This window comes from Sinocyclocheilus rhinocerous, unplaced genomic scaffold, assembly GCF_001515625.1.
Source record: "Sinocyclocheilus rhinocerous isolate Xijiao unplaced genomic scaffold, SAMN03320098_v1.1 scaffold609, whole genome shotgun sequence".
Classification (NCBI taxonomy): Eukaryota; Metazoa; Chordata; class Actinopteri; order Cypriniformes; family Cyprinidae; genus Sinocyclocheilus; species Sinocyclocheilus rhinocerous.
In genome coordinates this window covers 75,925-90,740 of record NW_015664988.1, presented here as the reverse complement: position 1 = coordinate 90,740, position 14,816 = coordinate 75,925, and the positions used below count along the sequence as shown (strand labels likewise).

The 14,816-nt window shown below is 39.8% G+C and overlaps 1 protein-coding gene and 1 pseudogene across 3 annotated transcripts; both read left to right on the top strand.

Moving 5' to 3' along the window:
- The first annotated feature begins 347 nt into the window (after window positions 1–347).
- Window positions 348–6,459, top strand: LOC107730557 (sodium/potassium/calcium exchanger 4-like). Of its 3 annotated transcripts, none has more exons than XM_016541411.1 (10): window positions 348–444; window positions 531–584; window positions 1,093–1,235; window positions 1,862–2,031; window positions 2,883–3,030; window positions 3,706–3,872; window positions 4,198–4,312; window positions 4,403–4,515; window positions 4,605–4,670; window positions 5,672–6,459. In XM_016541411.1, exons 2-10 carry the CDS (start codon window positions 556–558, stop codon window positions 5,822–5,824), a joined length of 1,104 nt encoding a protein of 367 aa, XP_016396897.1. In that variant the 5' UTR covers window positions 348–444; window positions 531–555; the 3' UTR covers window positions 5,825–6,459. The 3 variants fall into 3 exon arrangements, with proteins under 3 accessions (XP_016396897.1, XP_016396899.1, XP_016396898.1); XM_016541413.1 differs by having other exon boundaries at window positions 352–444; window positions 1,093–1,151; XM_016541412.1 differs by having other exon boundaries at window positions 356–444; window positions 1,093–1,181.
- A 6,399-nt stretch (window positions 6,460–12,858) lies between these two features.
- The window catches only part of LOC107730552 (UPF0317 protein C14orf159 homolog, mitochondrial-like), a 30,510-nt pseudogene continuing 28,552 nt past the window's right edge, over window positions 12,859–14,816 (top strand).

Below are 14,816 nucleotides of genomic sequence, written 5' to 3'. Positions count from 1 at the left end.
TTTTTTACACAAACGCTGTTTTCAACTGATAATAATTTTATTTGAGCAGCAAATAAATGAAAACATATATTTGAGTAGCAAATAAAAAAATATTTGAGCAGCAAAAGTTTTAATTATACTGGAGCAGCAAATTAGCATATAGAACGATTTCTGAAGGATCATGTGACACTGAAGACTAGAGTATTGATACTAAAAAATTCAACTTTGCTATCACGGCAATAAATTACGATTGAAAAATATTAAAATATAAAACCATTATCTTCATGCTGCTCTTTTAATATCTGTGAAGGAAATGCATGAAAAAATACTGGGTTGTCACTGATAATCTCTATACACGTAGCATGTAGTAAAGACATGCACTGAAAATCTGCTGGCACTCAATGAATATTTACACAGACTCTGAACTTTTTTTTTTCAGTTTATTTATGATGAAAAGATTTTGTGGTAAGTGAACTTCTGTCTGAGTATACTTTGTTCTGATTGGTTGAAGGCAGACACCTGATTGTCTTCCTCCTCCTCTGTCTCTGCAGGTGGGAGAGTCTGATACTGATTGTCATGTATGTTGGCTACATTATCATCATGAAGTGAGTCCCCATTCATTTTGCATACTCATTTATTTAAACATCTGATTCTTTAAAATGAAACCATTCAGGCTAAGTATTTTTAAATAATATTTTTTGCATTAATATTTATGTTTTTGTGTTCGCAAAATGCTTATTGGTGTGGTATTGAAATTGGAATTGAATATGAAATTTTTGCTGGTTTCACTACAGTATAATAACGAATAAATTTCGTTAAAATGTCAACATAGAACCAAATGTTTCTTCAATGAGCTGAATTAAGGTGTGGTTACAGTTACCGCTGTTCAGCAAATTTTCATGACAAAATCCAGTCATTTCAATAGGATTTCACACGACTGGGAACTTTGTGTGGTGAGCAAACGATTTCCTCACACAGATTTTGTTCAAGTTGGTCATTTGTCATGTCGACCAACTTATATCACTATACAATTGACAGTAGACAATTGACCTTGAGAAAAATGTCACAATTTTGTGTTTAGTTTGTTTAAATCATTTTTTTTTTCTTTTTTAGGTTTAACACTAGCATCCAGAACTACTTTTCGGGGAAGGAAGACAAGGGAGTCGCCAATGGTAATACGGTCATGTGCGAGATGGAGCATGGTAATGAATATGATTCGTTATGGGATGATCCATCATGGCCATTACTCAGACCAGGTATGGGTAACTAGACAGGCTTCCTCATGGGCTAGCGACTAACCCTCTGCTGCTTGCAACAAAGTCCGATTTTGTTCTCTTTAAATTAATTAAACTCTACTATCTGTATTTCTGCTGTTTGTAAAACCTACGCCAACAGCACTTACTGAAAGCGTAGCCATCTGACATCTCTTATGAGAGGCTGACACTTTGCTTCCTTGCTGAATAACTGCGGTGCGCTTTCTGTTTCAGAGCGTGGTGTCCTGTAGTGCAGCTCTAACTGTTGTGCTGCGTGGTGGTCTCTGTCACCCCCCCCCGCTGAAGCCTGTCTGTTTAGCCTTACTAAATCTGCCCTGGCTCCTGTCTCATTCTGTCTTCTTTTTTATTATTACAATTATTCATTGTAATGAATGTAAAATAAAAGAAAAAAGAAGATTGTTCTCGTGAGTGCGGATCATAATTTCCTATACTAAGTAACTCAACAGATTGACGCACCAAAATAAAAAGATCAAGTAACGCAAGAGCGCAGTGCAAACGACGTTGTTAAACTGTGTGTTTTATGAACAAATACTGTACATGCTGTGTGTACTGAGCATGAGTACAATGTATAGGTGCACTTACAAACAATTTTTCCTCCGTGTCTGCAGTAAAGCCCAGTAAAGAGTACACTAGGGGCTCTGTTGTGATGGTGGACGAGATGATAAATTCAAGCCCTCCACATTATCGGTTCCCCGAGGCCGGCCTTAGGGTCATGATCACCAACCACTTTGGGCCCAAGACACGTCTGCGCATGGCAAGCCGACTTATCATCAATGAGGTAAGAAAATACACCAGCTGAGTGAACAGTAATATATATATATTTTTTTTTTGGTCCATATAATGAAAGTCAATTGAGTTTGGTGTTGTTTTGAACCCCGTTGAGTTCCATTCCCTTCACAACCTACACTATCTAGAGAACTGTTCACAATACATTCAATTCCTGATGGATACAATTTGAATCCCCATCTTACGTTTTGTTCCTTTTTCGAACATCATCTTTCGCTTGGAAAATGTCACAATACAAAAGTTAAATGGGTTGTGAACGCTAAATTTAACAGATTAGAGTTGCAGATGTGCTCAGCTATTTTACAAGCTCTTCAAATGCGGCTCATCCATTCAGAATTCCACGTCTGCACTATCCGGTTTATAATAGAGCATATTTAAAACTGGGAACCCAGAGACTGGATTATAAACCAGAGTTCAGAAGAGCTTATGGGCCGGTCTTTGTTGACTAACTTGGCACTGTGGAGTTCTCACATCAGGTAGCCCAGTTCTGGGTGTGAGGCTGATTAAACTTATAACTTTCTATAAATATCCACACGCTAGCGTTCAAAGAATTGTGTTAGAAATTCAAACCCCCTTCTACAAAGACTGCTGAGGAATTTGATGGAGACATGTCAGCTAGTTAAGAAAGAAAAGAGTTTGTCGAGTCTTGTCAGTATAACATTTTAAGGGATAATATACCCAGAAATGGGTTTACTCACTTTCATGTTAATTCTAACACCTAAGCATCATACTACTGGAGACAAATTCAAATTAGCTTAATTTAAAAGCATGGGTTTGTGAGGAAATGGACAGTGAAGAGTGAATTATGAAGCAGTTTTTGCTCTGTGCCCCTTAAACATGCAGCAGCAGCAGCTGGAGAAGACGGCCAATGGGGTGGATGCGGTGCTGGTGGCTGATAAGAAAGCTGACACCATGGAAAATGGCAACGTAGTGGAGGACAAACTTACTGAGGAGCCGGAGAGTGAGATGTCATCTCCCTTCATCTTGCCTGGTGAGGAGGTTTCACTTTCTCACACATTAACACTTTGGCTCTTCAACCTCTGTTGTGACATCGGTGGCGTCTGAAATCATAGTATATTGTACCTATTCACATAGTTCTTATGCTGTGTCCTAACCAACAAGGTCCCTGTGCTGATAGAAAAACTGGAAATGTCAGGGTATTTTAAAATTGGGATTTCTAGATCTGGAAAAGTCATGGAATTTATATATTTTTAAAAAGGAAATGTTGAACTTCCATGTTAATCTGTTTTTGTCTTCAGTGATGCGTGTAATAATTTCTGCCAACAGTGAAATCACATTCACAGAATTTTTATTTTTTTGTGTGTAAATGTGCTTGGTACTGTAAGAACATTGTTCAGTTAGAGTAAACTATTGTGAGAAAATCACATGATAAAGGATCTCTTTTGTTATAGATCTTTTTTGTTGAGATTATAACTCTTTTTATTATTCACTACCTGTGTTGAGAGTGCCTTATTATGCATTGCATGGGCATTTCTCATGTGTTTTCTTGTGAGCTGTGCTTTCATCTGAGTTTTGCGCTGTACTGCAACCCAGTAAACTTCTAAGTCACTATAAATACAAGGATTGGATGGTAAAATGAATGCTGTCAAGAGAAGCTTTTTTGGTGGAGGCTTAATTGGTGACCTACTGTACCGTGTGACTGTAGGGGGTGCTATGGATAAAGTGAAGTTTTTCATTTCCTGGCCCATTTTGGTGTTGCTGTACTTTACCATACCCAACTGTGCAAAGCCACGGTGGGAGCGCTGCTTCATGCTGTCCTTCTTTCTCTCTACGCTGTGGATAGCCATCTTCTCCTACATCATGGTGTGGATGGTAAGTTTCAGTTTCTTTGTGTATGTAAGCATTTTTTATGTCTTTATTTAATAATTATTAATGAATTGTGTTAATGCAACATTTAAAATCTTAACTGTGACTGCCGTAGTAAATTTTATAAAAATCTTTTTATTTTTTCCTCAAGTTTTCTTAGACCCCTTGCAGCCCCTTGAGGTCCTTGGACACCAGTTTGAAATAGTCTTTGTTTTAACACTATTTATTAGCATTTTTAACATATTTTAGGTCATTCTTCTTGCAGGCATGTTACATCACTATTCCTATAAGCATTTCATTGAGGCTCATTCATGTGGGTTGCTGTGTGCAGGTCACAATTGTTGGATACACACTTGGAATCCCAGATGTCATTATGGGTATAACTTTCCTGGCTGCGGGCACCAGTGTTCCCGACTGCATAGCGAGTCTCATTGTCGCACGGCAAGGTAAAGCTCTCCTTTGTTTAATTGTCTTGTTTTTTCTTTCATCCATGTTGAGCTGACTTTCCAGCTTTGGCTTTGTGTCTGTGTGCTCAGGCCTGGGGGACATGGCTGTCTCTAACACGATTGGCAGTAACGTCTTTGATATCCTGGTTGGACTCGGCGTTCCCTGGGGCATCCAGACAATGGCTGTCAACTACGGCTCTGTGGTATCTGTCTTTGTCACTCCTCAAACATACACGCACACACAATTCCACAAAGACCGTAAAATTACCTTTTTTTTTTGTGTCCTATTTAGATTAAAATCAACAGTAGAGGACTGATTTACTCCGTTGTTCTGCTGCTGGGTTCGGTGGCTTTAACTGTGAGTATATGTTAAGGACAATTCACTTTAGAAATACAATGCATGGTCAAATGTATTATATGTGGACACCCCTTTTTAGTTTTAGTTAGATGCTCTAATTCTACTGAAGACAAATCTTCTACAAAAATTCTATAGCTGGGTATATAGAGTTGATTCAGTTATATTTAGCTTACATTTAAAAGTATACATTCTCTCTCAATGCACAGGTAGTTCCAAGTCAGTTTAATCACTGTTCTATATTAATGCGCTGCTTTAATTGATGCACACAAACAGACACACATCACTGCGCACACCGAGAAACTTATTGTCAGCACTGCCCCGCGACTTTTATTAATAAAACACCCTAGATACTAGATCGCTACATTATATTTCTCAGCAAGAAGGGGGTAAAATCGCTGTATTTGAAGTAACTAAACGGCTTCATTGTTTGTAGAGAGAGACGCACAGATGCAGGCAATTCACACAACTGTCATCTCTCTCTTTCGGTCTGATTTGAAGTGGGCAGAATGCTAGATCTAAGGAGCCATAACCGACGAAAATAACTCATTTTTACCCTTCCGGTTAAATATTGAGCTTCAAACATCATGAACACCGTCGGGAGGTTCTTGGCCTCCACGTCGTGCATTAAAATCGTTTAATGCACAGCTAGCCGTGCATTATCCCTTACATATTGGTTGACCTCTAGTCCAAACTATGCAATTGAGTAGACCGAGTAGAACACAGCAGCGTCTCCAGGATTGGAAGCTCTTTACAAATACATTTTTAAACGGCCACTGAATATAAGTATAGAGAATATGATCGATCTTAGGTTCGAATCCATATTTAGGAAAATCCATATTTAAATGAAGATCACAATAAACTGGGGTAGGACATTTTTTCCATTCCTACTTAATGCTATAAGAAAGAGCTCTTTTCTGCTCCAGCATGACATTGTTTAGGTGTCCATACAGAAGATTGCTTTCCCTGGCTGTTTACGAATAATTTTGTTTGTCCACCTTCAGGTGCTGGGGATCCATGTGAACAAGTGGAGGTTAGACTTTAAGCTGGGCGTGTACGTGCTTATTCTGTATGCCATCTTCCTCTGCTTTTCCATCTTGATCGAATACAATGTCTTCACTTTTGTCAACCTGCCCATGTGCCAAGAGGGTGTCTAGGCTAGAAGATTTCCATGGGCTTTGAACCAAAATACCTCCGGGATAAACCTGCAACCAAAACCACCAATGATTCTGCTGCTTCCTCTGTTTAATCTCCCTACTGAGTTGCTACTGTTGAAGAAAACCACTCTCTACCGCTGCACATTCGCACCACTGTGGCTCAGATGGAAGAACTGCATTTCCCAGAAGACTGTTGACTCGCAACTTTCTCCTTCAATTCCAAGAAATGAAATTCTCCTTGGCAGCTCTCTTTATAACTGGATATTCTTCCACTTCTGAGCCTTGGACAATCACAATGCAGCCCGTAAATGTTTTGTTCAGAGCAGAAAAATTAAACCTGTACACTTGCATCACAAACTGCACACACATAGCAATGACAAAGAATGCTGCTCATTCCTGTATGCATTAGCAATCTACATTTTCTAATTTCTGTCTTCCCTTGAGACACCGTATGATATGAACATGAACATAATGCACTTTATATGTGGCATAAAACATCTATATCATATTAATTTATTTCCTCCGGTATGGAAAAATGAAAGTATGTCCTTGATGTGGCGCAATAAAAAGATGAAAGTGGCACGGAATGACTGCCTTCAGGCAAGAAAGTGATTCTCGCAGCTTGTTACACAGAAGAAAACTTGAAAAAAAGATGCACAGCAGATGTGAAGCATTTTCTGTATGGATCATGCGGCAGGGGGTGAGCTGTTATGAAATCGTCATGAGCTGGACGATATATTTCCTGCTGAGAGCTTCCGGCTGGTGCCCATCTGAGAGGTCAGCGAGAGGACCAGCTTCTGACACACGGAAACAGAAGCTCTAATATTAGACACGTTTCGGTTTCCCCTTTATTATTCCAGACCTGCTTTAACCAGTGAATGGAACCAATCGTAAAGCACACATCAAAAGCTGCTCCTCACCTCTCGTTCAGACCAGAGCAGACGACCCTCAGGACCGCTCTTTGCTTGTTTTGCAATATGGACAGTGAGACTGACAACTGTGGCTGCTTTGATATTTCATACACATACTGATGATATCGCAAACAAAGATCCTGGATTTTGCAAACATGCTACAAATCGATGCTTTTTTTTTGTTTCTATGTAAATATAACCTCACTGATCCTGTCTGAACCAGTGCTTCCTTACAGATGATGGGAGGTGAGGGTGAATTTACATACGTGACCGAAGCAGCCACTTTTTCTTTATTTCCAATGCAACCTAACCTCCCTCTCTGGATCTTTATTACCGTTTGTCTGTAATGCATGATTTGACACAAAGAAGCCATTTTTAAAACGGGGCAAAAGATTTGTGAGCTCACATCAATGTCCCTACAAGGATGAATCTCAAGAAAATGTGCCCAGGTCATATTTCATCCCAAAATCAGAAGAAAAATAATTTGTATTGTGCAAGGAAATTAAGTTTTAGAACCTTTTAAGATTTGTCTGCATTGCAACATTTATTTTCTTGAAAGTTAAGCACATTTTCAACCCTGGATTCTCTTCGCTGTAATACATGTGGACTTGATACTGTAAGATGTGCACACTGTAATAAAATATATTTAAATTAGCATAAATTAAAAGAAATTACCATATTAATATTACTCAGATTTATAAATGCTTAAAATAATTTAGATGTAATTTAAATGCTTTTTTGTGTTATGGTAATGATTTTTTATTTTATTTATTTTGCATTTCAGTAATAGGAATGACATTTTTGTTACGTGGTAAAGGAAATGTTTTGATTGTATTATTGTAATGAGATTTTTATTTTGCATTGTGGTGACATTTTTTTTTGTGTGTGTGTTAAGGTAATGAGTTTTTTTTATTTTTTTTTTATTGCAGTAATGAAAATTACGGTAATGTTGTTGGAGGTTGAAAATGCGTTTGCCGTGATGTCACAATACAAAAAAAAAATTGAATGGTCCTCATAGACTGTATTTTCTTATCTTATTTCTTTGTTTTGTGGTAAAATATGACCTGAACTTGTTTCCTGGGATTCACCCATAAATGGCAGCTACAGGACCCCCGTTCACTCAGCTGCTATAGTGGGCTCAGGAGATCTGAACTTGAGCGTAGAGGAACGTGTCTTTGTGTCTTTTGTGTCAGTCGTAGAACCTGTCGTTGTTAAGTGCTAGGAGGTGGTGTCACAGTTGTCTGTGCAAAAAGACAGGTGTTGCAGTATTTGATGTACACATTATTTATGATATATGCAATCTCAGTCGGTGAGGGCTGAGTACGGGGATTATATTTTCATAGATGAGCCATGTTTGTGAAAGCTGCTGAAGTCGCCCACCGCTTTAACGCATGCATGCAGATTCTGTCATCTAATCTCACATCACATAATTGCCATTCTGTAGAATGTCGACTTTAGTTTATTGTGGCGATGTGCTGTGCGGAATGACTGTGGTGTCGTGTGGTGATACTTTTTCCTTCGTTCTTTGTTCTGTGGTGTTTCTCAGTGGTGATCTTTACGATTACATTATTCAGATGACATTGATACACCATACGCACACTGTTGGAAGAGCTTCGAAAGCTTCTACCTTATGCTGGTTCCCACGTTATATGGCCTAGTTATTTATTTTTTTATTTTCAGCATTAAATTAATTATTTGCTGCCAATTTCTATTCTTTGTTAGTTTCTCGTTGGTTGTTTTGGGAAATCTCTTTGCCAGGGCATTCATATCCTACTTTATTTGAATCTATTTGTAAGCACACTATCCTTCACTGTTGACTTTGTTGCTGATATTTTGTGCCATGCTTGATGTAAATGCTATCGTTATATTTGAACTAAGAGGAGTATTTTTTTGCCATTTAATTGTATTTTATAAACTTCGGACCTCCGGAGCAGTTTGATTAATGTTTCATCGGGTCACTTGAGACGGGATGTCTTTGTTGCCAGTTGTATAGCACTCTCACATAAATAGACTTGTATGCACTCTCCATTGTATGCCTCTTAAGAGGGTGAGAACTTAAAGAAAAGTGCTTCAAATGACTCTGTCACGCGTGAATATGCACAAAAGTAGGCTATGAGAACTTCTCATGCGGGATCTTGGTTTATTAAACACACATGCACAGATACATGCGCAACTGCTCCACGAGTGACCTCCTGCACTGTGAGAGGATCGGCATAAACCTTCTGTGAGGTACAGATTTAATGATTTTCAACTTAAGATGTTGGTGTGTAACTTGAATGTATTGTCTTGCAAGCAATGAATGTATCCAGCCAATGCATTTTACTGTAAAGCAATAATCTAAAAAGAATATTAACAACAATTTATGAAGCATACGAGTATTGTATGGAGAAAACAATTAAATTATACCGTTTATAAATGTGTTTCTTGGGTGTCTGTCTTGCATTTGGTCTTTGAATTAGTTTTTAGTGTCCCCACATGTATAAAGCCAGTAACTGCAGTCTTGGCCATTTTGTGTTTCCTTCTAAAATGGAATCGTCGTTGACCTTCTGCCAGGGCCACTGCTGGCCAAATGGGTGCCCTAAGCTAGGGCTGGACGATATGGCCAAAATTTATATCACGATATATTTCTTAATTTCGGTCGATACGATATAATTCCGATATCGATATACAGGTGCATCTCAATTAATTAGAATGTCGTGGAAAAGTTCATTTATTTCAGTAATTCAACTCCAATTGTGCAACTCGTATATTAAATAAATTCAATGCACAGAGACTGAAGTAGTTTAAGTCTTTGGTTCTTTTAATTGTGATGATTTTGGCTCACATTTAACAAAAACCCACCAATTCACCATCTCAACAAATTAGAATATGGTGACATGCCAATCAGCTAATCAACTCAAAACACCTGCAAAGGTTTCCTGAGCCTTCAAAATGGTCTCTCAGTTTGATTCACTAGGCTACACAATCATGGGGAAGAGACTGCTGATCTGACAGTTGTCCAGAAGACAATCATTGACACCCTTCACAAGGAGGGTAAGCCACAAACATTCATTGACAAAGAAGCTGGCTGTTCACAGAGTGCTCTATCCAAGCATGTTAACAGAAAGTTGAAAAAGTGTGGAAGAAAAAGATGCACAACCAACCGAGAGAACCACAGCCTTATGAGGATTGTCAAGCAAAATCGATTCAAGAATTTGAGTGAACTTCACAAGGAATGGACTGAGGCTGGGGTCAAGGCATCAAGAGCCACCACACACAGACGTGTCAAGGAATTTGGCTACAGTTGTCGTATTCCTCTTGTTAAGCCACCCCTGAACCACAGACAACGTCAGAGGCATCTTACCTGGGCTAAGGAGAAGAAGAACTGGACTGCTGCCCAGTGGTCCAAAGTCCTCTTTTCAGATGAGAGCAAGTTTTGTATTTCATTTGGAAACCAAGGTCCTAGAGTCTGGAGGAAGGGTGGAGAAGCTCATAGCCCAAGTTGCTTGAAGTCCAGTGTTAAGTTTCCACAGTCTGTGATGATTTGGGGTGCAATGTCATCTGCTGGTGTTGGTCCATTGTGTTTTTTGAAAACCAACGTCACTGCACCCGTTTACCAAGAAATTTTGGAGCACTTCATGCTTCCTTCTGCTGACCAGCTTTTTGAAAATGCTGATTTCATTTTCCAGCAGGATTTGGCACCTGCCCACACTGCCAAAAGCACCAAAAGTTGGTTAAATGACCATGGTGTTGGTGTGCTTGACTGGCCAGCAAACTCACCAGACCTGAACCCCATAGAGAATCTATGGGGTATTGTCAAGAGGATTCGAATTGAGATCGGGAGGTCATTCCACCAGCTGGGCACAGTCCAGGAAAAGGTCCGTGATAGAGATTTTGTGCCTCTTTGGGATGGCACCACAAGGTGTTGTTCACTTGCAGAACGCAATATATATATATATATATATTTATTTCAGTAATTCAACTCAAATTGTGAAACTCGTGTATTAAATAAATTCAATGCACACAGATTGAAGTAGTTTAAGTCTTTGGTTCTTTTAATTGTGGTGATTTTGGCTCACATTTAACAAAAACTCACCAATTCACTATCTCAACAAATTAGAATATGGTGACATGCCAATCAGCTAATCAACTCAAAACACCTGCAAAGGTTTCCTGAGCCTTCAAAATGGTCTCTCAGTTTGGTTCACTAGGCTACACAATCATGGGGAAGACTGCTGATCTGACAGTTGTCCAGAAGACAATCATTGACACCCTTCACAAGGAGGGTAAGCCACAAACATTCATTGTCAAAGAAGCTGGCTGTTCACAGAGTGCTGTATCCAAGTATGTTAACAGAAAGTTGAGTGGAAGGAAAAAGATGCACAACCAACCGAGAGAACCGCAGCCTTATGAGGATTGTCAAGCAAAATCGATTCAAGAATTTGAGTGAACTTCACAAGGAATGGACTGAGGCTGGGGTCAAGGCATCAAGAGCCACCACACACAGACGTGTCAAGGAATTTGGCTACAGTTGTCGTATTCCTCTTGTTAAGCCACTCCTGAACCACAGACAACGTCAGAGGCGTCTTACCTGGGCTAAGGAGAAGAACTGTACTGTTGCCCAGTGGTCCAAAGTCCTCTTTTCAGATGAGAGCAAGTTTTGTATTTCATTTGGAAACCAAGGTCCTAGAGTCTGGAGGAAGGGTGGAGAAGCTCATAGCCCAAGTTGCTTGAAGTCCAGTGTTAAGTTTCCACAGTCTGTGATGATTTGGGGTGCAATGTCATCTGCTGGTGTTGGTCCATTGTGTTTTTTTAAAACCAACGTCACTGCACCCGTTTACCAAGACATTTTGGAGCACTTCATGCTTCCTTCTGCTGAGCAGCTTTTTGAAGATGTTGATTTCATTTTCCAGCAGGATTTGGTACCTGCCCACACTGCCAAAAGCACCAAAAGTTGGTTAAATGACCATGGTGTTGGTGTGCTTGACTGGCCAGCAAACTCACCAGACCTGAACCCCATAGAGAATCTATGGGGTATTGTCAAGAGGAAAATGAGAAACAAGAGACCAAAAAATGCAGATGAGCTGAAGGCCACTGTCAAAGAAACCTGGGCTTCCATACCACCTCCATGCCACGCTGAATTGAGGCAGTAATTAAAGCAAATGGAGCCCCTACCAAGTATTGAGTACATGTACGTAAATGAACATACTTTCCAGAAGGAATGCTTTCCAACAATTCACTAAAAATGTTTTTTTTTTATTGGTCTTATGAAGTATTCTAATTTGTTGAGATAGTGAATTGGTGGGTTTTTGTTAAATGTGAGCCAAAATCATCACAATTAAAAGAACCAAAGACTTAAACTACTTCAGTCTGTGTGCATTGAATTTATTTAATACACGAGTTTCACAATTTGAGTTGAATTACTGAAATAAATGAACTTTTCCACGACATTCTAATTTATTGAGATGCACCTGTAAACACTATTTTTAAAAGCCTCGTAACAACTGCCAAGAACGCCCACAACAGATGTCTGTGCATACAAACTTATGACAAATGAATTTGCCAAGCCCATGACACCTCATATAAAACCATATAATATTTTAGGGGGAAAAAAACAGCACAAATTAATTTTCACCTTTTATTTGTATTTAGCCTTCATACAAACAAGAAATCACTGTCAAATAATCGTCTCAGACTCACCTAATTAATATTAATATCTTTAACTTTAAACTATAGGCTAACATACATTACCAGTCAAAAGTTTTTGAACAGTAAGATTTGTAATGTTTTTAAAGAATTCTCTTCTGCTCACCAAGCCTGCATTTATTTGATCCAAAATACAGCAAAAACAGTAACATTTTGAAATATGCATCATTACTCCAGTCACATGATCCTTCAGAAATCATTCTAATATTCTGATTTGCTGCTCAAAAATAATTTATGTTGAAAACAGCGGAGTATAATTTTTTCAGGTTTATTTCCAAATAAAAGTATTATTTCTATAATTTCTTTAAAAGAAAAAGAAATCATACTTGGATTTTCACCACCTATTTACTAAATAGGTGTGAAATGAAATGTAGATAGATAGATTAATCTTTTTCACAATAAAGTGTTCTAGTGCCATCTTGTCATTTAATAACTAACATGGTGATTTTGCACAAGGATCTTGTTGATGACTTTGAGGCATTTTGCCGAGCTAACAGCAGTCCCCTACTGCTGCTGTACAGGAGCAAATGTGGGGAATGGAGCTGCAGCCCCCTCGCCACAGGATCTGACATCAAGTTTTTTCACATCAGAGTATTAACTGAAATGCCAACAGATTTACCAAGATATCATTCAAACAGTATATATACAAATTTAGGGAAAACGGCCTAAGCTGGATATAGGCTACAGCAGTCGGCTTAATTAAATGGCTCAACAGCCAGCTCTCTTTTAACACTGACTTTTAAGAAGGGATGGATGTTTGCTTCAAGTGATAGGTCAGGTAAGTGAAATTATATTATCTTGCTGTATGTATGTCGTTTTCTTTACGTTTTCTGACTAAAAGCAACCAAAAAGCCATTTTAAAGTGGTTAAGCAAATTATAATAATAATAATCGGCAGGGATCCCAGACCAATACAATTAGTGTGCCTCCTCTATTTTAAAACCCACGAGCCGCCACTGTTCATAGTTGCATGAATGTCCCTTATGAAAATTAACCAAGGTTTTACTACAAACAAACAAGTACATGGTTAATATAGTTAAAACCATGGTAACCACAGATTAACCATGGGTTAATCGCAGTGGGATCTCCTCCCCTTCTCTGAAATCCTGAAACCTTTTAGGATAATGCCAGTACAATAAACAGGACAATTGTCGTTAATTATGCAAATTACATGCAAATACTAACAAACCTGCGGGCAGTATATAATGCGTTGAGAAGAGCGACAATTGCCTCAGAATCTTCTTCCTCACTCTGCCACTGTTGAAGACGCACCTGAAGATAAGACAGCTTCTTCACTGCATCCAATGGCTATCTGCCGAATTTGCGCGGGCCCCATCGATCCGCCGGACCTGCACGAGCACTGCATCACCTGTCTGGGCCTGCTGGCATGCATTTTGAGGACTCGGGGGATCACTTGTCTCCTTACAGGGATGAGGCCCACTGCCGCCAGCAAGCCGCTACTGGGCCCTCCCCTTTCGCCAGTCCTTTTCGCTGACGAGATCCTTGGCCACCCAGGATGAGTTCACCAGCTGTTAAGGAGCTCAACCTCACCTGGGATGCTCCAGAGGAAACTGCCAGGAGTAAGCTTTATTCCTGGTACTTCCAGTCAAACTGCCATGTGGCTGCCTCAAGGAGGAAGGTCCCGTTCCTCCCAGATGTCCACGAGCAGGTGGTGAAGTCGTAGTCTGCACCCCAGCCGGCGCACATCCACTCTTCCACTCAAGCCATGTTCTCCCACGTGAATGGGGCGGAGCCCCACGGCTATGTGCGCATGCCCCCCATTGAGTAGACCATCGCCGCTTATCTGTGCCCTTCCTCGGCCACGCTTGGCGCAGACTTCAGCCTACCTTCTAAGCCTTGCAGATTGACAGGCCACCTCACTGACAAGGCTTACACCTCTGCGGGCGAAGAGGCATCCACGCGGCATGCGATGGCGGTGCTGCAGGTCTTTCAAGCTAAGCCCCTGCAATCCCTGGACAGCAGTGACGGACTTCGCACTGATAGCTACAAAGCGCTCTGCTCAAGCCATCGGTCGTTCCATGGGAGAGAGTTTGCTGGAGGCCCGGCACCCAAGCGCCACATCCTGTGAAATTACATAGAAAACATCTTTAAGATGATCTATTAAGAATGAATGCAAAACTGCCTGAAAAGATGCCGATTAGATGTTTGCACACATCTTTCCAGGTGAAGCATTTTTTAAAGGGGTCATATGATGCTGCTAAAAAGAACATTATTTTGTGTATTTGGTGTAATGAAATGTGTTTATGCGGTTTAAGGTTAAAAAAACACTATTTTCCACATACTGTACATAATTGTTTCTCCTCTATGCCCCACCTTTCTGAAACGCTTCGATTTTTACAAAGCTCATCGGTCTGAAAAAGCAAGGTGTGCTGTGAT

What these genes read in the sequence shown, in the direction of transcription:
- LOC107730557 (XM_016541411.1), top strand. Translation starts at nt 556, where the DNA reads ATGTATGTTGGCTACATTATCATCATGAA. An exon ending in ATGGCCATTACTCAGACCAG is followed by an intron (nt 1,236 to 1,861) that starts GTATGGGTAACT and finishes CCGTGTCTGCAG; the next exon opens with TAAAGCCCAGTAAAGAGTAC. An exon ending in TGGGTTCGGTGGCTTTAACT is followed by an intron (nt 4,671 to 5,671) that starts GTGAGTATATGT and finishes GTCCACCTTCAG; the next exon opens with GTGCTGGGGATCCATGTGAA.